Genomic DNA, 27,403 nt, shown 5'->3' on the forward strand with positions numbered 1-27,403 from the left:
TTTAGAACTTAAAATGAAATGAAATTATTTATATTCTTTTATATAGGTAACAAATTAATATTGTTATATAAACAACAATAATTCATAAGGTTTTCAAATTTGGTCAAATCCACTTTTTGACAAAGTGAGAAAATGCAATATTTTCATTACTCCTTCCGAAAAAGGTTTGTGTTTATTAGCAATAAAACAAACGCATCACTTCTCTGATCATCTTCATTATGGCATTCAGCAAGACGGTATAATTGGCTTTGCAATGATGATTGGTTGAAATGGATTTGAAGCTGTTTGAAAATAAACCTGTTTGATATCAACAATTAGGCCAATACTTAGTAGGCTTTTTAAACGATTTGATGTTGAATTTGGTAAAACATTTGTCAAGCACTCTCAAGAATGATCTATTGTTACTAAAAAAAAAATATTTTTCGAGATTGCCACTTTTGGAAATTACCTCTTAAATAAATTAAGTATATTCTGTCAGTGTGCATTTTGCCATTGGTGGGTATAGTGCCTGATGATGCCGAAAGGCGAAACCCGGGTCGCAAAAAAATACAATTCAAATTACATGAAGTCGATAGTATTAATTTACTATTTTACATCTTTTGCTGAATCAAAATTATAGTATTGTACTATAATTATAGTATGATTGGCAACACTACTCTGCTCAAAGATGTAGGCAGGGTTGCCAACCCATGTCTGAGCTTAAGTTGGAGATTAATATCAGGTGATTGGGAATTTCTGTCATAATGGAGATTACCACAGGTGTGTACTGTGTTAATATCATTCATAGTAAACAGTTAGGGAATATCAACAGAAATGCAGATTAAATCCCTTTGTGATTGATTAACTTAGGGCGAGTTTATATGGAAAAAAAGTTATTTTAAAACATGGACTTACTAATGAACGCATTATGAAAAATAAAAATACTGCTCATAGACATCATCTCTGCTTATACAAATACCCATGTAAACACATAAATACAGATGAATGTAGTTGAACAATAAACTCTGCCTGAGCAATAACTTTCATAAGGTTCGACAGCCCTGTTTTGTTTGTTAGTCAATGTAATGGATGCCAGAACAGGAGTATGGATATATTATTATATATCCAGTGCAGGACACAGTTGACAGCCCTGCCTATTGTGATTTACAAGAATTGTGAGAAGTGAACTATACAGTAAATCTATTTTTTTTGCTGCAATTTGTTTTTCTGCTCTTATGTTTACATACAATATTAGGTTATATATTAAGGATCATGTAAAAAAAATAGTAGTAATGCAATCTAAGATAATTACCAAGAAAAGAGGAATAATAATAGAAGAAATAGAAAAAAATATTGGTTATATGGATGGAAGATATGCAGCAACAACAAATTCCAATAAGCCTTAGGCACAATGCAACTCGACGCATGCGGCAGCAACATATTTTTTTCAAGCGTCGCAGTTGCATCGGCCAAATCTGCGAAGCTCCATTTGAAAACGTTTGTTTCTTGGTTTACGATGATGTCACATCGACGAATTCGACATGCGACGCATGAGGCGAGTTCTGATGTGCGAGCCCACTTATACTCATACAGGATAAAGTCTTGAGTCGTTTTGAAGACATAAAGTGTAAAAATCATGATAGTGTTGATACTAATATATTCACTGAAAGCCACAGACGGTTTCAAAAATTTAAATGCCATAATAAACTACACAACATCAAAGTAACAGGTGAGGCTGCCGAGCTGTGCAGATACAGAGGAAGCTATGAACTTCATCAAGTCTAGCAGAAATCATAAAAATGAGAATTACCTGCCACAACAAATTTATAATGTGGACGGAACTGGGTTTATTGGAAAAAAAATGGCAAATCTGTATATTATATCCCAACTAGAAAAATATATGCCAGGTCACAATGTGTCTAAAGATAGGCTTACCCTTTTACATGGTGGAAATGCTGCTGGGGATTGCAAAATCAAACCACTTCATCAATCAATAATTTTTTCTTAAATGTATGTATGTAGGCCATTTTATTTTCACTTATCCTTTGAAACGAACACATTATTTAAAAAATTGCATGTTTTTAAATTTTATTCGACTTCCGCGATTTGTCCGCGAGGACTTACTGTATTAGATTACTCAGTTCAGTATATATATACCTAGCATAAAAATATATTTCACAATCCGCAATCATACTTGCATGCTGATTAGTGATTAACTGATTACTCACATTCAAAATATTTAATACGTAATTATATTAATGTACTTAATTATCATTTGTTTTTAGATCTATGATAATTGCCTAATATTCGAATGTCATAAAAGAGATTAACAAAAAAATAAAAAACACAATAATTATAAGACAGCACCAATGATAGAGTAGTGGAAAAATATCCAAATTTATTGTGACAATAGGGTGACAGATGAATCGACGATTGACTGCGATCCCTTGTTCCACGCAACTGTCACACTTTGACCATAACCCTGTCTTTTTCAATTATATTACGTGTGGGTTTCGGACTAAATATTATAAGTTTCCGATATTCTGAGGTGTCCTTTGGAAGGGTGTTAAAATTCGAATCCTCGTAATCCTGATGATTATCATCAAACAAGTTCTCAATATAAAGTTGAATTATAATTATTCACTTATTTGGCAAGACCAGGCCTGGGCAAACTACGGCCCGCCGAGTAATTCTATGGGGCCTGCGAGCTTTATTCGTATTTCTGAAAAAAGTTTACTTTTTTCTACATTTTCAACACCTTTTTAAAAATAAAATTTGAATATACAGTCGAACTCGGTTATTACCGATCACGGACATAGCGAGATATCAGATGTAATGAGGAAACATTCGTTGATATTTTAGTTTATGATTTTCTCCATACATTTATTCACTTTTATACCGAGCAAAAATATCGTCAAAAATTTTCTTACAATTGTTAATGTGTCGATCTTTTAAAAACATTTTCGACCCAAAGCAATAAAATCTGACCATAATCGGATTACGTTTATGACACTAGTTAAGTGTCAAAGTACCTGATTGGTGTTAATCCAAGCTGAAGTCAGTAGGTACCTACCAGCGCTCATTACAATAAACAACTTCTTTTGTAGTTTATGAATGCCATGCTTGTTACGGGAAAAATTCTAATTGTGTATTTTTGTTTGAATTGTGACTTTTTGTGTTATGTGACCCAGCTCATTTAAAAATACCTATTCTCTGATATAAAGAGTAATACTTATAACGAGCAAATTCAGTCGCTCCCATCTTCCTCATAACCAAGTTCCACTGTACATGAATTACAGTCGAGAAGAAATCTGCAAATTTTAACACATTCGGACAAATTCGAACAACTTAAAGATTCTGCTCGGTCAAAAAATGTTGGTTATTTTTGGATCAACCTACAGTAAGCGCTCGGTAATCCGGTACCCATATTTTTTCACCTATGCCGGATTGTCTGAAATGCCGGAATATTGGATTTCTATAGGAAATAATAAATAATCTGTCAAGGTCGGGCACCGAACTGCCGAGCGAACGGCTCTCCGCTCTGTAATCCGGACCTGGGCAAGACCAAAGATTCAACAGAACGTGTGCGAATTCCGCCAAGATATTTAGATAACATTTTGATGAACAATTTCAAACGCATCCATCATCCAATAAGCCGATATATGTTTAAAATTATACCACCAACTTGCAAATAATTAATTTTGATCCGACTACCAATTCAACCACACTAAAAACGTTTCAAGAAACGCCATCTCATGAACTCCCTCCCTCTTTGCTTCAGTAGAAACTTTTTGGGGTTAATGTTCATCATGTCAGATTAATTCATCAATAAAAAACTCCCGCAGAGAAAAACATTAGGGATCTATTTATGAAAATGGGAATACCCATACTAATTTTTTTACTTAGTCATTGGACTAAATATAATGAAAAATTAATTGATAAAGAATAATGCATGCCCTTGATAATTGAACAATAGTTATATTATAAATTATAACAATAAATATTTATGATAGTACCCATAACAGGATATTATGATAAGTAGTTGATAAGGCAGATAAGAGAAAAAATTGTTCAGAATGAAATGAATGACATAGTAGCTCTTTTTTCAAAATAATATTATTGTATGTTGTATTTAAATCTGGTATTTCATATTATTAATTTTTTTAAATGTACCTACATATAAAATTTTGTAATATTTTGAGATCTAATAAGAGTGTATACGGTTCGGTTAAGGTTCGGGATGCTGGTATGACCCGGAACGACGCAAGAAGACTGGCTAGCGACAGTGATTCATGGAGGCGCCGTGCGGTGTCCATATGCTCCAGCTAAGGGGCGGACATGGCTAAAGATAAATTAAAAATTAAAGAAGAATTTTCAAAAGCCTCAGAAACATACCCATTAGTAAAAATCTTAGAAAAAACGTTAAACCAAATGGGACTCAAACTCAAGATTTGTTGGTTAATACGATTTTATATTTATAAAATTGGGGTGTGGTTGATTTTAAATGGTTTAATATTTTTTTGCAGTGAGAATTGATTTCTGTTAATTATTCAGGTATCAATAAGAAAAAAACTAAAGACCAAATCTATCTATATTTTTATGATAGATAAGATATTTAAAAATTTTCAATTTTAAAGTGAAATCAATAACAATTCATTACAATAATCCTTTGATAAGTAAAATAAAACGATGTTTTTATTTCAAGTCAGAAATTTTTTTGAAAGTAGGAATTATCATCACTCGGAAGCTTTTGTATCTCGTAAGAAATTAATAATGTATAAACGGTTAATTTTTTATTGCGAATTGCAGCACTACTATTTTGTAAGAGAAGTGGTGACATCATAAATAAATAACATTCTATAAAACACTGACTGCCACCTGGTGTGTAAACAATACATACAGTGAACTATAAATTCTTCCTTTTTGCTGTGAGCACCGCTAGGTATAATTTAATCAAGTATTCAATAATAGTTAAGTATTAAAAATTACAAGTCTCCTTTTAACCGGTTCTATGCCTCCAGTGAGTTTTCTCCCTCTATGAGGCCGCGATCGACAGGCCGCACATACAAATTTCGTGAGTTATCTCATCCGACTTTAAACTAGAATTACTATCCACTGTCGATTGATTTGCAAAATCTAAAAAACTAAACACACAGCGACATCTATTATCTGGTATTACAGCAATTTTAGTATGCACTTCGCTCTACATTTAAAGTGTGTCGTTAAAAATCTGCGTCCAGTCAGATACTGCCATAGTAATATTGTGTTAGAAAAAGTTAACTGAACTCATTGAGAATAATGGTCAAAGCCAAATATCAATATATCGACTACCTCATGGAATAACACACTAACTCTAAATTATCAACTTTTCAGGAGAGCAAAAAAACCATTCAAAAAAATGTGTAGCAAAAGCCGTTTATTATGTGCAAATATTATTTAAATTATAATTTATATCTTTAAATAGAGTATCATTTAAGCATACAATCAACTTTTGCAAGACATAATTTTGGGAAATAATACCCTAAATGTGTTTTTCCACGTTAAGTTTGACAACTAAAATATTACATCTAGATTTGGTGTGATTTTTCCCGTTTATATATTTTTAGAGGGTGTATATATCTATACTTGATGTGTTTTTCCACGTAATTATTTTTTTTTTCATAAAAAAAGTACCACGTAACTTGAGATGGTGTTTTTTTTCCATGCTAATTCTGAAAGATAATCTTAAATATCTCGACTTAGAGAGATTTTTGTTTTTAATTTTACGGGGAATGACATACTATGTGCTCTTAGTGTTTTCTCTCTCGATGATTTTTGATTAAACCAAAAATAGGTTTAGATATTCTGATGGAATATGAGGAGATTTTTTAATTAAACAATATTTTATCGCAATAAACTGTATTTTAACCATTCAGTCAGTTTCAGGAAATTGTTTTACAGAACATAATATTATAGTAAAATAATTGCAAAAGTTACTTAATGAATATTCCACTCAACATAATAATGATTGATAGTATAAATTAAGAAATTACAGGATAGTTTGTTACCTATATATTTTACGTAAATTACGTTGCAGCATTGTCAAGTAAATAGGTACCTACATGGATAATTATAAACGTTATGTAAATTAAACTTTTTTAAATTAAGTTTAGGAAAACTATCAACTAATATACAACTGTATTCTTAAAATTAGATTTAAAATATGTAAAAATAGTACTTATAAGACTTCTATACTTCTATGCAGCTACTTATTTCTATCGCACCTCACTTAGCTGTTTGTAGATGCCAAATATAACAATTAATAGCCATCCTATCATGAACAGTGAGATTATAGATGGCATATTAATTTCCCTTATAATGAAAGACTCGTACTTCACTTTGTGACACAGTTAAAACTTTTGTAAATCAAAACATGCTGTAACAGCTGTAATGTGATTTTCTTTTGCACGATTTATATCACCCTGATTCATTTCTCTCGAACGTTCTGTAAATAATAAATGTTGTTGATAATCACTTTATTTTTTATTAAATATTTAATTTACTCAATTATTGTTTCCGTTCCTGTTCAGACGAAGAAATACGAGAAAAATATGCCTTTATATTGGCGTTCAGTAGCAATTGGAAATTGATATTATTTTGATCCAAACCATATGCTATATTGGGGAAACATTTTCACCATATTCAAATTCTCGTCTAAATATTCTTTTTGGCTATTTTTTATAACATAGTGGGATTCTTTTCTTATAAAATATATTATTAACATGTTCAATTACACTATTTTTGCTTCATAAGCATGAGAACGGTTGTTGTGTCTGCCTTGACTATACAATAGCAATTCTGACTCTTCATTTTTTTTAAAAGCACTCACCACCCACATATTTGAAATTGAAAGTGTTTGTAAAAACATAGTTTTACATACTTTTATTATTTCGTTATTGCATGACAAACCATAAATAAGTACTTTTAAACGTCTTAAAGAAGCTGGTAGTTTTTGGGTTTTCTTTTGCACTGACTTGTCATATCGTAAGATGTAATCCCATTGTTTCTCATGATTGCCAATAATACAAAATGAATCAAAACTAACTTGACGTTCGGATTCAATCATTTTTTGGGCACTTATTTGAATTGGCAAGAATTTTTATACACTGCTTCCATGGTATTCAAATATTCTTATATTCATTCACATATTCTTCACCTGCATTGAATGCTTTTTTGGCTTTCTTCCTTTTACACAAGTCTTACATTACAGCTCTCTTCTTTTTCTCGATTCAGGTGTGTCAATTTATAGTGGAAATAATTTGAACAGATGCACTAAGTAGGGACAACGTCATGTCTGATGACGTGATGTCTACAAGTGCATTTATGTTTAAAGGTGGCAAAGTACTGATCGAAGTATACTGTTATTTATTATGCTCTGAAATAGAGCGATATATTTCATTCTGTGTAAGATCTGCTGGAGATTTCGTAATTTATTCGATCAAATCATCAATCATTCCCAAATCTCCTCCTGCGTCATATATGGCACACTGAAAGAACAACTAAAACCCGACAATCCAGGATCACTAGGACTATTCGGAGTCTTCAGATGGGGATAAAATCAACCTGTTTATCATCGTGGACTATCCAATTTTCACCCAAACATGCAATTAGCCTTTTAGACTTTTTTTACTACCATATTTATCATAAAAATATAGTAAAAAGGTCAACACATATGCAAAAATAGGCAAGTATTACCTTATTTACTTATCACAAGTCGTCATGGAATCAATACAAGAAGAATAATTATTTTAGGTTGTAAATTGGAAACTAATGGTGCAAATATGCATTTATATGATGCTTACTAATGATAGGAAGAGAGAAGTTATAGTTTATATTACAAAATACAGAATATTATAAACATTGAAAATCCTGTAGGAGCCAATAGTAGGTACAGACAGAATATTTAAGGTTGAATCATTTATAATTATAACCTAAAAATGTGTTGTCTGAAGGAGATTTATTTTTTTATTGTTTCCATCCTTTATTTTATTAGTCTCTTGAGCTTATTGTAATATTCGCCGAGATCTAGTTGGGGACATATTAATTAAATGGAATAGTTCATAACTTAAATCCATTAGAATTTAAATTCAAATTCCAATAGTACCCACCATAGGCCGATAGTATTAATAATAATATTAAAATTAGTCATTTGTACACAATAACAAAAATAATACATTTTTACTGTCACAAAAGCAATTTGTGATAATGAAAGTAGGTGCGATTCATTACAAAGGATAATGATTTTTAATACAGTGTTGTTATATGTTGATAAAGGCGAGATTTGAAGGTGAAAGTTGAATTAGTGTCATATTCCACGGTGAAAACATAGTTAAATGATACACTAAAATGATTTGTGTAGGGAGCATGTATATTTTTTCCGAGTAATAACACACCAACTACAAGTGGATTATTATTCCATGTAATTTAAGATTTTACAAAAAATGTTTTATAATCATAACTCTACTTACGAGTATTATTTTAAACAGTATTTTGGGTGTTTTTCGAGAAAAAAATCCAAAAAAAAATTGGCTGGTGTGGTATTTTTTTCTACGCAACAATAGCTCAAAAAACATAAAACACACTATTTCGAATTGGTGTGTTATTACATGAGGCAGTCGATATGTCCAACCTCTATAAAACAAAAGGCCAATGATACGTATTACTATAACATAATAAAATTTTGTGTATGATAACAACTAGTACCTAAATAGTTCAGAGACAAACCTCTGGAAAATTCGTAATGAAATCATTCAACGCACAAAACAAACTAACCGGATGTGGTGGCATGGCATCAACGCGCGAGCAATATATCAATAAAATCGAATCTATGTATGATATTTTAGTATCTTAGTTCTCCAATAACAAGTAAAAATATCGTTTTTCCCGGACTTGCCCAATCTGTCGTTAAAAGATTTCCATGCAAGCTTTTTGCAATCAATGAAAGTTCACGAATAATCGTCAAATAAATTACTCAAACTTACCGGAGTCAAAATTATTGCTCCCCCCCTCCATCCCCTGGCCATGGTATTCTGAAAAAAAATGGTGTTCAGGTTAATTTTTATATAAAAAAAAGTTTCAGTACATAAATAGAACAGTTTTGAAAAAGTAGTAATAAACTATGCCATCATTTATAGTACCCCGTTTACAAGTGCATAGATTCACTGTGCACAGTAAAAAAATGTATGAGGAAACATGTATTACCCTGCAGTTGGCAAGATTGAGTGCATGAATCAAACTAGTATGGAAGGTTCCAAATTTCAGCTCGCAAGTAAGATTATCTTCGATCTGCGCCTGCGCAGTAGAGCGATAGGGGCGAACATGCCGGTAAAAAAACGAACTACTCATTTTGAGCATCCGATTTTCAATACGACCTGTCAGATAGTAGTATAAAATGACAACCTCGCGTCTCGCTTACTCTTGAAGAATGAGATTGGAGAGACAGTCAGCACTTTTACGTGTAAACAGTTATTGTCATGGTAGTTTAAAATAAGCACGATTGCCGACAGTAATTCCATGCACATGTACAGGCGCTATTAAGTTCTGTACAAAGTTGGCATCAAATGAATACTCGGCAGTATAGTGCAGGGTTGGGAACCTATTGAGCCGCGGGCCGTTTGAATGAATTTGTTATTTAAAATAGACAGTAGGTATTTCTAAAATTGTCTACAAATCTGGTGTGGATCTTAGCAACCTACCGAAGACATTTTTAACATAGGATAAGTTTATTGTCAGGACCTATGTTGAAAAATCGTAACAAGGCGGTCTCACGTTTATTGTCAACATCTATTTTACAAATGATGTAAAAATAAATATTTCAGTGGCGTTTGGGCATAACCTGATAACTGCTTTTTTGGTCATTTTATGTTAAGAGTAAAAATTGGGTCACTATAGTATTATCTTCCATTTGGTAATAACCCCGATATCTATATTTCACTTAAAATGCTCAAAACGCTATTGTAATAATATGATGATATGTGAACAAACACAGTGGTTAGTTTGGTCAAAACATGACCAATGACCTTATCATAGTTTGATCACTGATAAGTGACCTTATTTTCCTAATTAGTGAAATAATTGACAATCTAAGTATTGTCATATTCTTCTTCAGTTATTTATTTAAAAATGTTTTTTTCAATTTTAAACAAAAAAATGAACTGAAATTTATGTGGGCAATTCAAAGCTTAAAATGGCTCTCCTGTAAATTCAACATTTTGCAGTTAACAGGTTATGCCCAAACGACACCGATTTATACTACCCTTGACGCAAACCAAAATAAGCATGTGTAATAAATGTTAAAAACAGATTGTTAAAAAACGATCCCAAGCCAAACTAAATATTATTGTTTGGCAAAACTACGTGGCAGTGAAGAACAGAGGAACCAAAAAGATGTCAAAGACAATGAAGTGGCAAAGAGAGTAATGATACGTGATCCAAAGAACACAAGAAAAGAGGCAGACCAAAGATTCACTGATTAGATGAAGCTAATAAGGATACCAAATTGGAATCCGGGCACTGTGAATAGGGCAGGTGGAGAGAGTTGTCGGTGGAAGCCCGGGTTGTCTTACTTCCTGATGATAGTGATAAATATATTAATAAAATATTGTAACCATCAAAGTATTATTTTTTGGCATGTTACAGTTTAGTGCAAATAATCAGCAAAATAAAACAGGTAGGTATAATCTGATTCAAGGCTACAGAATAATTATTGTAAGGTTATGTTGGACCATTGAAATCATAAATACTTAATCCACATTAAATTTGATTGATTTGTAGATGAATTGATAAAGCTTTGTATTATATTGATAAATAATAATAATTGTACATGATAGTAGAAGCCAGCACAAAAAATGTCCTTGAAAGATTAAAAGAATTACTTTCCCATAATATAGGTATTATGAGCACCTACTAAATTAAATTGCAAAAGAGTACATCAGTTTTGAGTATGCATAATTATGAAGTAATATGCAGATAATCGTGGTATATTATTGAATAACAGCTAACTAGTATCCATAAAACCTTGTGATTGAAAAATACCTAACAATGTCCAAATAAGATTTTATTATTCTTGGAGTGTCAGAATAGAATGAAATTTCATAGACAAAATCAAAGTAAATCTTGTAAATTATTGATGATTGCAAAATTTGTCTTCTTTATTAAACTATGTATACAATGTGATATGCTTATAGTGAAAATGTAAAGAGTACATATTATTAATGTCATTTCTACATAACAATAATTTCGCACGTCAAAGTCATAATTATTATTCTGCCTGTCAAATAAATTGAATCAATCCGTGGACGTTGTTCACAAAAGAAAAACCAATAAGCGTTCGAATGGAATACTATCGGGCCTACAAAATATTTACACGATTAGATAATAGTTCAACAGTATAAATCAATTCCATGTTTAATTCAATTTACACGATTTTCACACGGATAATCACTTTTCGTTAATCATTTTATAGCATACTTCAAAAACTTCAAACGAAAATGTCAAACTGGAATCCGACGAGAAAGAACAAAGAAAGTATGCGTAAAACGAAACGGAAAGGGAAAATATTGATGAGATTCATCCCCGACCTGTCCGAAAGACCTTTCCCGGCAATTGTTAACCGAGATCAGGTCCCGAGTGGCACAGCATTAGTATTGATATCTACTTTTCACTGGCTATTTTCCGGACGCGAAAACGCCGACATTGAAAACGAGATCGATACACAATTCTTACAAAGTATAAAACCTAATAAATCTAACGTCACCTAGGTCGGACATTGAATAGGTTGACATTAATCTATCAATTAACGAGTGGCTTGACGGAACGACAAATTGCATTCGACAAAAATGTATTCGCCATTTTGAAACAAGAACAATGAGATATTTACATTTTAATTTTTGCCAAGACTACCCGGTAAATATCCTCGAAAATTAGATAAGGAGGTGCAGCTCGACTGTATCTGTAAGAATATTCTATAGAAAATAACATACTCTGACTAGAAACGCCTTCGTCACCGCTGCCAATATCCGACATCGCAATCCACACCAAATTTCACGGACCACAATTTTCGGGGCAGATGTAGCTAGGCACAGGCAGTACGGTTGTCGTTGACCTAGGTCTTCATTTTTTGACTACATACCTAAATATTTCAATGTTAAGGCGATTATTTTATTATAACTCAATTGTAAGATATTTAGAATAATATATTAGTGACTTATTTTCTCATTTTGATTTGCAGATATTAATTCCTTATTATTGACAGCAATATTCAGTTGAAAAATGTCTAGAAAAGTTCGCAAACTAATGGATGATAATAATAATAATACAATAAATATTATTGTTTTGATTAAGTAGGTATGTGATATTTACAACTAGATTAATTGTCAAAACACAAAAACTCCAAATAATGTGTTATTATCTGCTTAGATTTACAAATCATTAAAACTCTACTCCACAGGCGTCTATAGAAAAATATTAATTTCGTCAATACAATAAATGTAGTTAAGCTGAACGTAGGTACACTATTTTATTTATGAAAAATAACTACACAATTAATAATGGATTATACAATAGTGTTTTGTCTTTCCAAGAATGATTTTAGTATACCTAGTTGCAGTGGGGTAGGTCGAGTATCTTTATTCGTTATTAGCCGTAAAATTTCCCACTGCACAGCAGCTGTAGTTTTGGCGGCATTTTACAAAATAAATTAATACCCAGATACGATAATATTAGGATATTATGTGTAATTTTATAAATTGATAATCATTTTTTAAGTATTCCTGTTAAACCATATTTTTCTTTACTTACATTTTCAGACAATTTGTGAAATCTAAATCCTTTTTTAGGTAGGTAGATACATTTATAATAAAATTAAAGATTAGAATCATTCCATGTCATGGCTTAAAAACTTCAGTAATTGGTACGAGTGCAGCTGCATCGAACTGTATCTGGTGGTAGACGATAAATTGGTGTGATATAACTCATCTCCATTTACCTTGATCACCCCACTTTGAATTTGCACCTTCGATAAACTATTTATACTAAATATAGATAGGTAGGTACCTAAGTAATTTTTTTGTTTTGCGATAGGTACCTAGCTATAACAATTATTGTCATTTCTTGAAAAGTCACAATAATTAGGTGCTACAAATTAATGAACACTGCTGTGCCACGAAATTGATCTTTCTAATCTGATTCCAATCGATCCAATTGGACAATAGGTATTGATATTGTGCACCGAAGTTTACAGACCTACAAACTTATATGGAGAATGAGATGGGAGAGCCACTGTAAAAAACTACCCAATCACAACTCGTTACTACAAAATTCTGACATTTGAATGACATTTTTCAATATGGCGTCCTATGGTAAATTGTAGTTCTATTTTTGGCCATTCTCCAGGTAAGTTTGTAGGTCAGTACATCGACTATTTGCAATGCCGTGTATAATAGCGTAACCCTCGTTGATATCATAATTACCCCAATCTCTTTGTGATTACCAGACTATTGTTTAACGTTAATCGGCCATACATATTCAAGGCATCTTTTATTTAGTAGATTCTATACATCTAGGTCAATTTTAATAATTGCAAAGATTTACGTCGGCCATGTTTTAAATTTGATTCTTGAAATCAACTTTGAAAATAATAAATACGACTGACCTGATCAACAAAAAATAAATTATTGTATCCTATCGTTATAATTCCGTGCTGTTATCTAAAAAAAACTATTATCGCAGATAAAGTTGTTTAGAAAATAATGAAAATTGTCTATGAAACTATATGACAAAGTTTATAGTCTATAGTCAATCTCAATAGTGACATTTGAGTCAATTTGAGTCTTCCTAACCTTGGTTTATAACATAAAATTAGTTTTACAATGGATTTACTTATAAATATGAACTAGCTTTTCTTTTGTTATTCGAATAGTATCGCATGTAGTAAACAAATTATGAATACTATAAGCTTCCAGTTATGAACTTATTCAGTCCACACTGCGGATTTATGTGAATCAATGGTCATGGTTCAGTTCTAATGTTTATGTAAAATATCGATATCAAAATGGATTTAAATATCCCCATACCCGATGAAATCGTCAATGATGTGCTAAGTATACCGATGCCCGGTGTAAAGATTAAAAGGAACACCGCGGAGTCGCAATTACTTAATATCCCCATCCCAGACATGCCGCCGGCCCCCGTTTGTCCCGTAGTTGTCGAAACCGACAAGAAAGAAATTGAAAAGCAAAAGTCAGATTTCATACCGACGCGAACGCATATAATAGAAATCGATCCTCCTGAAACGGATAAAGTGAGTTATGTGAGTACGCGTTTATATGTCTTTATCATGCCAAATACTTTTGATTCTATACAACAAAATGTTAAAAATAATGCCTGCAGTATGTACAAACAAAACAATGATTTGGTTGGTCGATGGTGTGCGTGCGGCTGTTTACCCCTACTAGTGCTACTAATTACGTGGCAGCCGATGTACTCGTAGCGCTGACGACGGTATACGTATTCGTACGCATACAATTCACGAACCAAATCATTGTTTTGTTTTTACTGTACATTTGTATGTAAACACATTTGGGTAACGATACAGTACCTATTCTATGTAATCATTGTGATCGAGGTCTTTTGAGACCAAAAACTAAACCAAGACCAAACAACGTAGGTACTCATTTTAGACACAACCTATACAGTAGGTTTTGGTTTGGTTTTTGGTCTCAAAACACCTCGACACAAAAATGTTCAGAAGTACTGTATATTTACTCAAATTTGTAAAAACATGTTTACAAACTTTTGCATAGATGCGTTTTAAATGTTTTTATACAAAATGACTAGGTATATTATTATAATGTTTGAGACTTTCTTTTTTCGACATTTTGGGCTCATTGTAGTGGCCATTCTCAAGCGAAAAAATAATGAGATGATAATGACCTCCGCAACGAGCCCGAAATGTCAAAAAAGAAGGTGGAAGAACATGCGGTGACAACCCAGATAACAAATGACAATATTTACATAATCATTCCGCATCGAATGGAACATATCGTCACCGTTTTAGCAAAACCATCTATGTGTCACTTTTATCAAAAATGACTTTTAAATACCAAGTCATTCCTTATTTTTTTCTCTATAGGCCAGTAAAATGATCTATGTGTTGGGTAAACTCGCTCCGAAGTTATTTCAAAAAATAAAAAACAGCTATGTGTAAGGTTCAAAAACCACGGTTCACAAAAACAACTATGTGTATATTATAGTAACATATAGATGGTATTTTGATATCGAGAGTGTAATGTTTTTTTACAGTTTGGCTACACATAGTTTGTTTCTATGTTATATGCTATGCATTATGGTCTTGCACGACGGTTTGAAAGATGCTTTCTCAAAAAGAGAGACAGGAAATATTCAATAATTTCTGGAAGATGCCTACATGGTCAATAGGGTATAGGCGAGAATTAATTTAAAAGTTGGATAAACAACTACAAACGTCTCGATGACAGTGGCCAATTGAAAGCAACAATGACAGGTAATAAGAATCTGACTGAAGATAAATAATTGGTAGTGCAACCAAAAATCAAAACGGAGAGATTTGTGGAAAAATGTTACATTATGGTTGGATCTAATTCCAAAGTTCCCAGCCATTATTGCAGAGAAAATACCTCCAGGGTGTATGTGGAATCGTGTTTCCGATCCAAAATACAAATGCATGATGCATATAAAAAATGGTCTCTGGAAAATGGTCATAAAGCAGCAGAATATACTCCAGTATATTTACCACCAAAAAATCAGTATCCACCAACCACGTAAAGATCAGTGTGCCATCACTGCCATCTGCTGTAGTTATAAAATGAAGAATGTTTCAGAAATGGAATACAATAGCCACATTATTAAAAAAAAAAAAAAAGATGCTAGAAGACCAAAAATGAAATGAAGGAGAGTACCAGAAGTATTACTGGACAGTTAGTAATCACAATGGATCTCCAAAGTGTGCTGCTATGTCCAAAACACAGGCACAAATGTATTATAAACAAAAGCTGCAACTACACAATTTCACCATATACATTCTTCATAATGTATCTTCTAATGAATTTGTCTCATCTCATCGAAAGCAGGACAATACAATGAAATAATTCTAATATCGGATGGGTGTGGATATCAAAACCGAAATAAATTATTCGCTACTGCTCTAAGTTATATCTTTAGAGAGAAAAAACATTGAGATTCAACAGCTTTTTCTGGAAAAAGGCCACACCATGATAGAGGCCGATAGTGCACATGCCACCTAAGAAAAGTATTTTAAGCCTCCAATATATTCACCATCTGATTATATAGCACGTATGCGGCTAGCAAGACCAAAACAACCTTATAAAATTAATGTCATTGATTTTAAATTTTTAAGAATTATGGATAAGATTAAATCTGGATTAAGTTCAATCAGACCAGGAAAACGAATCGGAGATCCTGTTGTATATGATATTAAAATGTTACAGTATCTACCAGATGGAACAATCTTTTACAAACTCAACTTTATCAGTGCAACCGTTTGACTGCCTTTGTAATATATATAATGAATCATTGCCAATATCGCAGTCGAAATACATACATCTTCAGGAATTAAAAAGTGTAATAGAGAAAGATCACCACTATTTCTACGATAACCTAACATTTAAACCTGCTAATAGAAAGTAAACGAACTTATAAATATAATATCATCTCACTATTGCATTAATAATTAATAAAATGATATTGCAATTTATCACTAACGCACTATGTATATTTCAACTATTATTTATGTAACAGTTTTTCATGAATTTATTATTATTCACATTATGATGAATAAATTAAACTATGTGTATTTACAAAACGGTCAAAACAACTTATGTGACATCACAAACTGTATTTTTATTATTTTTGTATTAAAAATAAAAGATTTTTGTAAACAAAATAATAATCTTAGACCATTTTCTGATTATAATAAAGCATTCTTCATAATTTTAATGTTTAAATGTAACATTATTTTTTTATTCAGTTTTATCCTTATCCTGCACAATTTGAGAAAGTGCACATAGATGGTTTTGCTAAAACGGTGACGAATTATGTTCAAATGTGCTGACAATCAAGCAAGTGAGGCCATTTTTATGGGAAATTTTTTACCATTTTATCAGAAGTAGCGACACGCAAATTTATATGATATTCAAATTTTATTTAATTTGATAATAATATTTGCATGTTTGTGTGTCGAGTTTCAAAACTAATGATTGTGGACGTGTATTAGTGTAGTGGCAAATATTTACAAATCATTGTATAGTTTTTATGCTTTCTGGCAATATGTCCAATTTAATGTTTCTGTCAAAATTAGTGTTTTGCTTGAATACTAAGTAGGCAATCAATGGTCACATATATATTATAATTTTGTAGCTAGGGATGACTTATATACTTGGATACTTTTTGACCGATACAACACCGGTATCGATACGATACTGATATCTGGTATGGATACCTTTTCTTTCGATATAACAGCCAAGTCATTGATGCTTAAAAAAATCTGATGCATGTCCTATTACGGAAAATAAAATTGTCATATCAAAACACTCAAAATTTGCCTATCTGTATAATTTTTTTCATATCTGAATTTTAAAATATTGACATGAAGATTCTTAAAAAAATAAGACATACTATTATACATAAATTACAGAAACTCAATGCAATTGATAAAAAACCGCCTTTTAGCTTCCCAAAAAATAAATGTTTCGTTCAGGTTTTTGGCTCTCATGTAAAGCTAGTTATTTTGTAGATTGGACATGCTCATCTTGATCTGACGTAGGCAAAACAGTCTTCCATTTCGTAATCTATATTATATAGTCCGGTGCCGAAGACTCGCACTAGATCATGGGTGGCCAAACCGCGGCCTGCGGGCCGCATGCGGCCCACTGGGTGTCAACTTGTGGCCCGTGGAACAGTGAGAAAATAAAAATAATATCAAATGCTGCCGCTAGATGTGCTAATTTCGAAAATTGAGATTCGATATTAGCTCAAGATTTTAAAAAGCACGCCATTTTCCGTAGATGTGAATTTATTACCGGGAAATTTACAAATGGAACATTGTGAATTATGTTGCGATGAACAGGTAAAGGAGAAATGCCATCAGGTTGGTTTGGAAGAGTTTTACAAAACATTTATTTGGATAAGGAGAAATTTCCTGCATTTTACAAAGATGTTCTAATGATGACTTCGCTATTTGGAAACACTTACACGTGTGAACAGCTTTTTAGTTGGATGAAGCATATCAAATCCCGAGTGAGAACACGAATCACTGATGTGCATTTGGAAAACTGTTTGCGTGTAGGAACAACCTCACTCGATATCGATATTGACGTACTTAGTTCTGCCACACAAAATCAAATTTCTCACTAAAATTTATTATTTTTATATTATTTTGTTTATTTTTTATTATTAAAAAAAAGTCTAATCTAATAAATATGTTTGATTCTCATTTTTGTTTTATTTTATTAATATATATATAATATATATTTCTTTTTTGTTTTGTATAATAAAAAAAATCGGTTGTGCGGCCTGGTGGCCCGGTAGGAAATCTCATTTTTAGAATCTGGCCCGGCTGCTGAAAGGGTTGGCCACCCATGCACTAGATGCTTCTTTAATGTCTATCGTGACTTGTAGAGAAATAATTTAATAACAAGCTTTTATTTACCCCATTATGCAATTACTGCAATTGAATAATTAAAATTGATTTATTTGTCCATGTTAAATTAATTTAATAATAACCTCTATTCTGTGGAGGCCCTGTAATTTACCTTTTTTGTATTTCGTTTTTAGGATTGGGCAGCTTCAGGTTCTCCCGGGCCGGCCAAGCCAGCAGTTCTGGGTGCAGATGCTGCCAGACGGCGTCTTCAGGCATTTTCCATTCAAAAGAAATCGAACGCGTTGCCTCCCATCATCAACAACTCTTCGCCGCCTAAGCCTGCACCCACTACTGCATGTGAGTTTTTATCTTCCTGCCAAAGATGTTGAAGAATATTGTTATCGATTTTTATATATGAAAGTGAAGCTGAAAAAGGAGTCACTAAGGCAAATGATTAAATTAGCTGCAAGTCGTTATTTTACATTGTAGATTAATTTGTTGCGTGTAATATCGTCTCTGTTCTGGCAGAACACAACTGGAGAATACTAGTTTTGAGTAATTTGACTTTGAAGTTGTTAAAATGTTTGAAATAGTCTATCATGTGAGTTTATTAAGTAATCGTAAAAAGGTTGACTTTAAAATAAAAACTGTTTATTTATTAAGAAGGTTTCCATATGGTAAAGTTTGAAATAAGGAACATTTTGGTATAACTTACTCAATATGTCATTTTTTCAAATTAGTGTCTTCTGCCAGAACAATGACGATATGTACTTGTATTTGATGATTCATACATGAGAACTTTACTGATATAAAAATGTCTTACATTAGCGAAAAACAATCTTGAAAAAAGTTTTTTTCTTCTGTCTTTCCTTATAAAAATCACTGAAAGCAATTTCAGTTTGATCAAGTGCCATTTTTGTATGTGAGACAGAAATAAGGATATCCTGAGGGTTTGTATGAATATTAGTGGTCATATTTTTACCATTATTTTCATACGTTTGGGCTCCATCTCTACACATGAAAGTTTTCTTTATATAATTGGAACCATGACTATTTAGATAGTAAAATCTCAAATAACAAGCACTTAACTAAATTAATTTTTCTATGTTACCAATTCAACCATAATAAGGACACATCAACTAAAACACCGATTATTATCACTCACTGTTTTTAAAGGAATATATTTGACGCAGGAAACACTGTGAGTGAATGTCAAATATGGCAACCACTGGTGATTGTGGTCCACTGTTGTGGCTACATCCAGCCTATAAACTTTCTAGATTTCACTATCAAACTTTAAAAAAAATCATACTCCCCACTATTATAGTATGTTGTTCAATACTTTTCAACCTTCAAGACATCTTTTAATTAATATTCTTCTGTGTATTTTATTTACCATATTTATTCAAAGATCATATTATGCCTACAGCAGTGTGGATATTCATTCTTGTCCGTGTTTCTTATGTTACGATTCATAAATATTTTTTTATTCACAGCTGTCTCCAGTCCGGTTTTAATTGGAAAAAAGATTCAGGGGGCCATCAAAATGGTGTCTGCTTTCCACAAACCAGTTTTAGACGTGTTTTCTGAAGCTGACGAAAAGAAAAGAAGAAGTTTGACTCGGCCTCAGACCAAGAAAGGTTTTGGATTAAATTAATATTTGCTTTATAACACACCTTATAATGACCCCTTCATCGATTCACCTTGATCTTTCTTTGGAAACGACTGTAAGCTGTCGATTCTACACCTTTGCAGGAAGGTCTTGAGAGAGCGTAAGGAATTGGCTGGTGCTAGTTTCCAACAATAATTATTGAATTGAAGGTATACAGAAAAAATTCTGTGATCTTACCGTTATATACCGTTATGTCTTTACGGCTTAACTATGTTTAATTTATTTTAGCCTAACATAATATGTAGATCTGCATATGTATTAGTGCCACGGACGAGTTAACTCGCCAAAGTATGTATGTCGCGTCAGGCCACGGATGAGTTAACTCGCGGGTTCTTGTAAACGTCATAACATCTGAATGAACTATTTGTGTATATTTTCTAAACAATATTTATCATTTTAGTGTGAAAACATTCACGATAAACTCGAGAAACATGTTGATTTATCATTCTGTTCCTATTTCATATTTTATAAGGGATTTATTTTATTCCAAAAATAGCTAGCCTACAAGTGTCCACCTAGTAAAAATTGGCAGGCAAAGGTTAATGCTTTAAAAACTATGAAAAAAGATCACAATTATCCCGATAGAAATTAATGGTGTATTAGCATTTATACGCCTCCAACAAAGCATTAATCTGTTTGTCAATGCACTGCTTTTATGCTCAATATTTCCACTGTATAAAGACGTAATCATAATACTATCTATTGAAATAAGTTTTATTTTTCTCAAGGGTTGAACGAGTATGAGAAATCGCGTCTGAAGCTACGCAATATGGAGTCGAAAAAAGAGTCTGAAATGTTACTGAAAACGCAGACATTGGCACTATTCAAGATGGGAGTACCACTCGCCATGCCCCCCTTTATCACCCCATGTAAACCCCTTCCTATGCCCTCCAAATCGATGCCTCCGCTAAAAAAGATGCTAGGTAAGAATAGCTCTCCAACAATGTAAATTTAGAGCAATCCGTGCTGATATCCATTATGACATTTATAAACTTAATTTAGTAATATCATCCGGATTCATAAATATATTAACCATATATTGACAGGATTTTAAAATATCCTCAGTTACGTCAGTATTAAAGACACTTGGGTCAGTAGCTTAATGGTTAGAGTACTCGTCCGACAAATGATAGAATTGTGTTTGTTTATAGGATTTTTCCAATAGACTTAAGCGTCGGTTTATAATGGTTCGAATCCTGGGTCTGGCAAATACACATATTGTTTTTCAATTTGTGTTTGGAATCAGAGTATGGACCTAATAGGTTGAACAAGTGGCTAACATCCATTTCTCGTAAAAACAAAATCTGTTACTACAAACTCCATTTTGTGGAGGCTCATAATATGATCCTGTAAGGATCAAACATGGTGAGGTAGTAGTAGTATGTTTTTAGCGCTTTTCATGTTATGTATGCAAAATATTGTAATCGGTATGATTGTATGTAAAAAATAAGTGTATAAAATAACACATATTTCTAAAAATTTACTGCTACTTATATCTAAAAGTTTTATTTTATTGTATTTTAGAACCTGAAATAGTTGAATCACTAATTAACAGAGTAAAAAAGGGAGAAACGTCTCCGTACACTTTTCCAAAATCTGTGGATAAAGAAAAGTCTACAGACCGCTATAGGAGAGATCGATCAAGACAAGAAAGAGATAATCTGCGCAAGTCGCCACGAAGACACGACTCAAAATATAGACATGATTCCAATTCTAGTTCTGATAAAAAAGACACTTCTAAAGAGACCGATGTCAACATGGAGGACTTTGTAGTTTGCGATAGCTGGTCCATGGATACCGATCCCAGCATTAAAGAGGATTCGAGTGATGAAAATCTTTGCGAAGAAGTAAGTGAAAAAATTACCATCAAGGAGACTGCGACGGAAGAAGAATTTTGTGAGACAATACAAGACCACGGTATTAAAGATATCATTTCCTTTAGTGGTGACATCAAAGAAACATTGTCGCCGCATTCCAGCGCTCAACAGAAACTGACAAATCTTGAATTTCTGAAGACATCCTTCAGAAGCGATACCTTTAAAAGTGTCACCGAAGAGAATAAACCGCAGTCTCCTGATATTAAACCCATGGATGTCTCGGCTAACATGGTGTACTTGTCCGGCATCGCAGCTTACACGTCCATTATTAGCGAGATATACTCACCATCATCGCACGAATCCGAAAACGAAGGCACTAAAAGCGATCGCAGTATTATACCAAAACTGTTGACTGATGTTAATCTTACGCCGAAGCACACGCAAAACTCTGACACAGTCAAGTCACTAAAGAAAGAATCTCGTAAGGAAAATATCTTCTATAGTCCTGGTATGGTCTCTAGTAGAGAATCCACTCCGATCGTATTACCCATAGCGAAATGCGGTGACCTTAAAGACGTTTCTAGTGACACTGTTGCCACCGATAGTAAGAGTAAGGAACAAATTATTTCCAAGCCGGAACAATCCAATCACAGTAAACAAAATATTGATGAAGTGTGGAAAGATGTTGTCGATATATGTGGACCTAAAAGGCACACGGATAAAAACTGTTTTAGGTATGTATGTCTGACACATATTTTACTTGTCTTCTGGCCTAATTTGATATTGTAATCAAAAACATTTGTTACTTAGTTTTTAAATTACATAATATGAAAATTATTATTTGTATTTTTAATGTAATTGGGCAAAACTTCATTTCACACAATCTTGAGATCAAAATAACGATCACCCCAAAAATCCTCCATTGAAACATATTTTTTAGGTTGACTTCGAGAAATAATCAGATAAGCTCATTATCGAATCACAAGAAATGAATTTTCGCCGAAAGAATTAAAAATATCTCTTGACATTCATTTTTAAATTTTCTGGGTTAAAAAAAACATTGACCGAAATAGCTAAGCTAAAAAACAACTCTCGACTTTAATTCTCTGAATGGACTAACCCAGTAAAAGTAAATTGGCTGTAAGAGCTAAAAAGTGGTCTCGGTGTTCATTGTGAATGGAACTTCTTCAGTTTGCATACTATTCTCAGTCAATTGCGGGTTGAGCTTATTCCATACGTTACTCATCATAGATATTGAAATTTCACTCCAGGCGTCATCAATATTTTTAACAGATTTTTCTATAATTGGGTTAACAATTTGCCATTTTGTCCTTCAATAGCTCTAATTGTCTCTCGATTGGCAACGAATGCGAAATTTCATTCCAATTATTTTCCGTTTCACTGATGTACGCTCTTAAAGCCATGTCAAATGAAATATTGAAGAAGAAAAAGTTTGAGGCCGTCCAATAGTTGCGAAATGTTTCATAATACGTAGCCGATGCCAATGCATGGATGATGTTGTATCTGCAGTATTGTAGAGCCGTATGACCCCACTATTTTCAAATGCTGAAATGCTCTATGCTTGCACTCGAAAAAGAAAATATCACAATCAATAGTTGTCCCGACCTAAAATTCTATTTTATTGTTCTAGGGAAACAAATTTAAAGCCAGTGATCAAATACGCAGAGAATCTAAGATACTGCAATTGCCCTGGTAGCAGAACCAAAAATTTTGAGAAAATTGCACCGACGCTCGACGAAATTACTTCACAAGAGCCTTCGGATCATGAGTATTTATTCCTATTACTTATTACTATTATAAACTCCAACAACCAAATCCTAATGTTAAAAATCAGATTTTGAATATATTAAAACTGTGTAATTATGAACCCCATGTTTAGTTGACAGCTTATGCTTAAAGCAATAAATAACACGATAATGTAATTTTTGACAATCGAAAGTGCTGCCATTTTTAAAAATTCTGATTCTCTGTACGTTATAATATATGTTTGAATTGATATTGGTTCGAATTGACTTCCTCAAAATGTACATAAAGTAAAAAATGCCTAATATTTAGTCAGATTACAGTCAAACTTGGTTATTACGAAGAAGATGGGACCGACTGAATTTGCTCGTTATAAGCATTACTTGTTATATCGTTATATAACATTTTTCGCGCCACGTCTATTTAAGCATAGAACATAAAAAATCTGAAAACCATCGTAAAAATCCCCGAAACAAGCATGGCATTCATAAACTACAAAAGAAGTTGTTTATTGTAATGAAGTGCTGAGCCGCCGGCGCTGGTCTTCTTCACAAACTGTCTTCACAAAGCTTGGATTTTTTACATGCAATTTCAACCATATGCGTGGATACTTTTTCAATGTTATCGGCGAAAACACCAATTAGGTAATTAGACACTTAACTAGTGTCATAAACGTAATCCGATCCCGGCGGCATCGGTTTAGTTAACTGCCCGGTAGGATTTTATTGCTTAGGGTCGAAAATGTTGTTTTTAAACGATCGACACATTAACAGTTTTGCTCGGTATAGCCGAGAAGTACCTCGTTATAAAAATGAATAAATGTACGGAGAAAATCATAAACTAAAATGTCAACGATGTTTCCTCATTACATCTGAGATCTAGCTATTTCCGTGATCGTAATAACCAAGTTGGACTGTATTTAAATTCAATCAAATTTATGTACATATTCTTTTTGACATCTACGACTTTTGGTGTAAAACTTTGTACATGGCTTGTATATTAAAGATGGACTTGTAACAGCTAAAAGGCTTATTTGGTATACTGCATTTTATTTAGTTTAACAATGTAATTTATAATAATTTTATTAAATAATAATTAGTGCATGAGCATGTTTAATTAGATACCTATCAAATATTATTAATTGAATTTTTTTTTATAAGTTTGCCTTTGATTGTATTTCATTTACATAATGTGTTTGCATACGGAAAGAAGTCCAATCACAATAATTGGTGTTATTGATTGAAGTGACATTAAAAGGATTACATACTCGTAGTATGTTTAACAAAATTAGAATCATCAAAATAATCGTGGAAAATGTTCATATTTAATATTTCATATCTGTATTTGTGCTGAAGGTATATTATTATTGTGTAGGTACACTAAAATTTAATTCATTAAAGTGTTTATTATTTGACAGCTAGTAAGTATTCTACAAATGTGTAGATGTGACAATTTAAACTAAAATAATAAAATGAAAAATATTTTTATTTGAGACCATGTACATAAATATTATGTAGGTAACTAAGACCAATTATTTATTTTGTAAATGTTCATAAAATAATAATTGTGCTCTCTTGTTTGATTGGCATTAATATTTTAGAAGGCAAATGTATATAACCTATGTTTTTCAATTTATGGCATCCTGCATACATATCAGTGGCGAGGGGTGGAGGAAGGCTGTTAGATTGCTGTAAATGGTGTTAGAAAGCTGTAAGATTCGACATAAATAGTGCGCACTAAACTTTGTCAGTCATTTATTTGTTTTCATTAAACTAAGAATTCAATTGCGCGATGGTACTGGTCCGTTTTTAAAATTCGATTAAACCGATCCGATCCGATAATAATAGTGCACATTTTTCAGTTATACTTATTTGTTTTCTTTGAATTAAGAAAACATAATATTACCAATGGTGTTGGTTGGTTTATTAAAATTCATTAAGTCCTGCCTAAACCAAACCATAATCGATAAAAAACATTTTTCTATCTATAAAATATCTAAAATGATGTACGGTTATGATTATCTACATATTGTATTCTTAGTTAAAAAAAAAACATATACGTTTAACTGACAATGTTTAGTGTGCACTATTTGTCTCAGATTTTAACAGCCTACCTCCACCCTTCGCCACTGATACATATAAAACGAAGAATAAATGAGAAGTTATAGATTAAAATACGTGCAAGTTATATATGATTAAAAAATGAGTTAGGGGTAGTCTTTACAACCATATAACCATTGAAATATTATTTAAACATCTAAATACTATGGTAGTTCAGTCTCTATGATTTAATCTACATTTGCAAAATTAAACTTTGTTTCAGACGTCCATCTGATAGTCAAGCGGCCCTGACACGCGAATGGTATCCTACAGTAAACTACGCGTTGAGTGACAAATCAAACATTGAACTCTCTACCAATTGGGAAACAGACGATTCACTATCTCTGCACGAAACCAATCAATCGGCGACCCCCATCACTAAACCGTTATCCAGTCTCACTGCAGACAATCTCGCCAAATTTGATTCGGTCAACAAACCTGATACGACTGACATCGCAGACGTCTGTCCAACAAATAGAAGCCTCACACCGACTGATCTCATTAATAAGTTTATTCCTAACACGGCAGATGTTAGGAGTATACCCGTACCGGCAGCTGTAGCTCCAAATTTGACTTCTTTGGATTCGGAATATGAGAAATTCATGGAAGCCGTTTGGCCAGAGGTCCTCGAAGAAACCAATGACAATCTAAAGAATCGTTTGAGTAGTAAAGATAATAATAGCAAGACTACCGGCAGTACCATTTCCAAGAACCTGGAAGTGTCAAGTAATAGTGGGTCTTTTAAAGAATTCTTTGAAAGTGGAAGTATCAAATCCAAACTGATATTGCCTAAACAAGATAGAAGTGATTCGGTAACTAAAAATGTTATTTGTAATAGTAATGAATTGTCGGAGAAAGATAATTCCCAGGATACTTGTTATGGTATGGATTCAGCAAGTGTTGTAAACGGTGGTTCGGAGATTTCGAATAAAGGCAATAAGGTTGTTGCGGCTGCTGAGAAGCTGACTGAGAAACGTGATGATTCAACCAGCTTGGAGTGGAAGAAGATGGGCAGCGACGGTTGGAGTGGCGAGAGCGAGTCTGAAGTTTTGAAAGAAAATAAAAGCACAGAGAAGACGTCCACTCCGCCGAGGTATGTTCATGATTTATGTTCATTATATCGAGGATGCTGAGCCAAAAGAGCCGGTTCATGGTAGAGGAAATTTTAGATTGCCGAGAACTGTGTTTTTCAAATGAGTTTGGTGAGATAATTTTTTTTTGTATATAAAAAAAAATGTTTAAAAAAAATCCTTAGAATATTTGAATTACGGCAAGGTTGTTGGTTGAGGTTTAGGTAAACCGTATCCCACTGCTTCGATGTTAAATACATTTACCTACGTCATACATGCATTTCATAATCATTTCACTGATTGCGTTTTTTTATTCTTGATCATTTCAC

General features: G+C 32.8%; 2 protein-coding genes across 4 annotated transcripts in view; one reads left to right on the plus strand and one right to left on the minus strand.

Annotated features, from left to right (window-relative positions):
• Window positions 1–12,071, minus strand: part of Pur-alpha (Purine-rich binding protein-alpha) — a 29,303-nt gene extending 17,232 nt beyond the window's left edge. For both annotated transcript variants that reach the window (XM_085953870.1, XM_085953869.1), the window contains exons 1-2: window positions 12,000–12,071; window positions 9,000–9,047 (exon numbers count right to left, since the gene is read on the minus strand). In XM_085953870.1, coding sequence (XP_085809996.1) covers window positions 9,000–9,047; window positions 12,000–12,042 — 91 coding nt within the window. In that variant the 5' untranslated portion in view covers window positions 12,043–12,071. The remainder of the gene's footprint in view (window positions 1–8,999; window positions 9,048–11,999) is intronic.
• Window positions 12,072–13,808: 1,737 nt separating this feature from the next.
• The window catches only part of LOC147067498 (uncharacterized), a 31,861-nt gene continuing 18,266 nt past the window's right edge, over window positions 13,809–27,403 (plus strand). The window contains exons 1-7 of one of the 2 annotated variants that reach the window (XM_085953867.1): window positions 13,809–14,326; window positions 18,847–19,009; window positions 20,149–20,292; window positions 21,053–21,247; window positions 21,849–22,875; window positions 23,793–23,930; window positions 26,228–27,097. In XM_085953867.1, the coding sequence (XP_085809993.1) occupies window positions 14,069–14,326; window positions 18,847–19,009; window positions 20,149–20,292; window positions 21,053–21,247; window positions 21,849–22,875; window positions 23,793–23,930; window positions 26,228–27,097 (2,795 nt within the window). In that variant the 5' untranslated portion in view covers window positions 13,809–14,068. The remainder of the gene's footprint in view (window positions 14,327–18,846; window positions 19,010–20,148; window positions 20,293–21,052; window positions 21,248–21,848; window positions 22,876–23,792; window positions 23,931–26,227; window positions 27,098–27,403) is intronic. The other variant, XM_085953868.1, reaches the window with a different exon arrangement.

Source organism: Rhyacophila brunnea, unplaced genomic scaffold (genome assembly GCF_057557595.1).
Source record: "Rhyacophila brunnea isolate RB1 unplaced genomic scaffold, BYU_Rbru_1.0 scaffold_4, whole genome shotgun sequence".
NCBI lineage: Eukaryota > Metazoa > Arthropoda > Insecta > Trichoptera > Rhyacophilidae > Rhyacophila > Rhyacophila brunnea.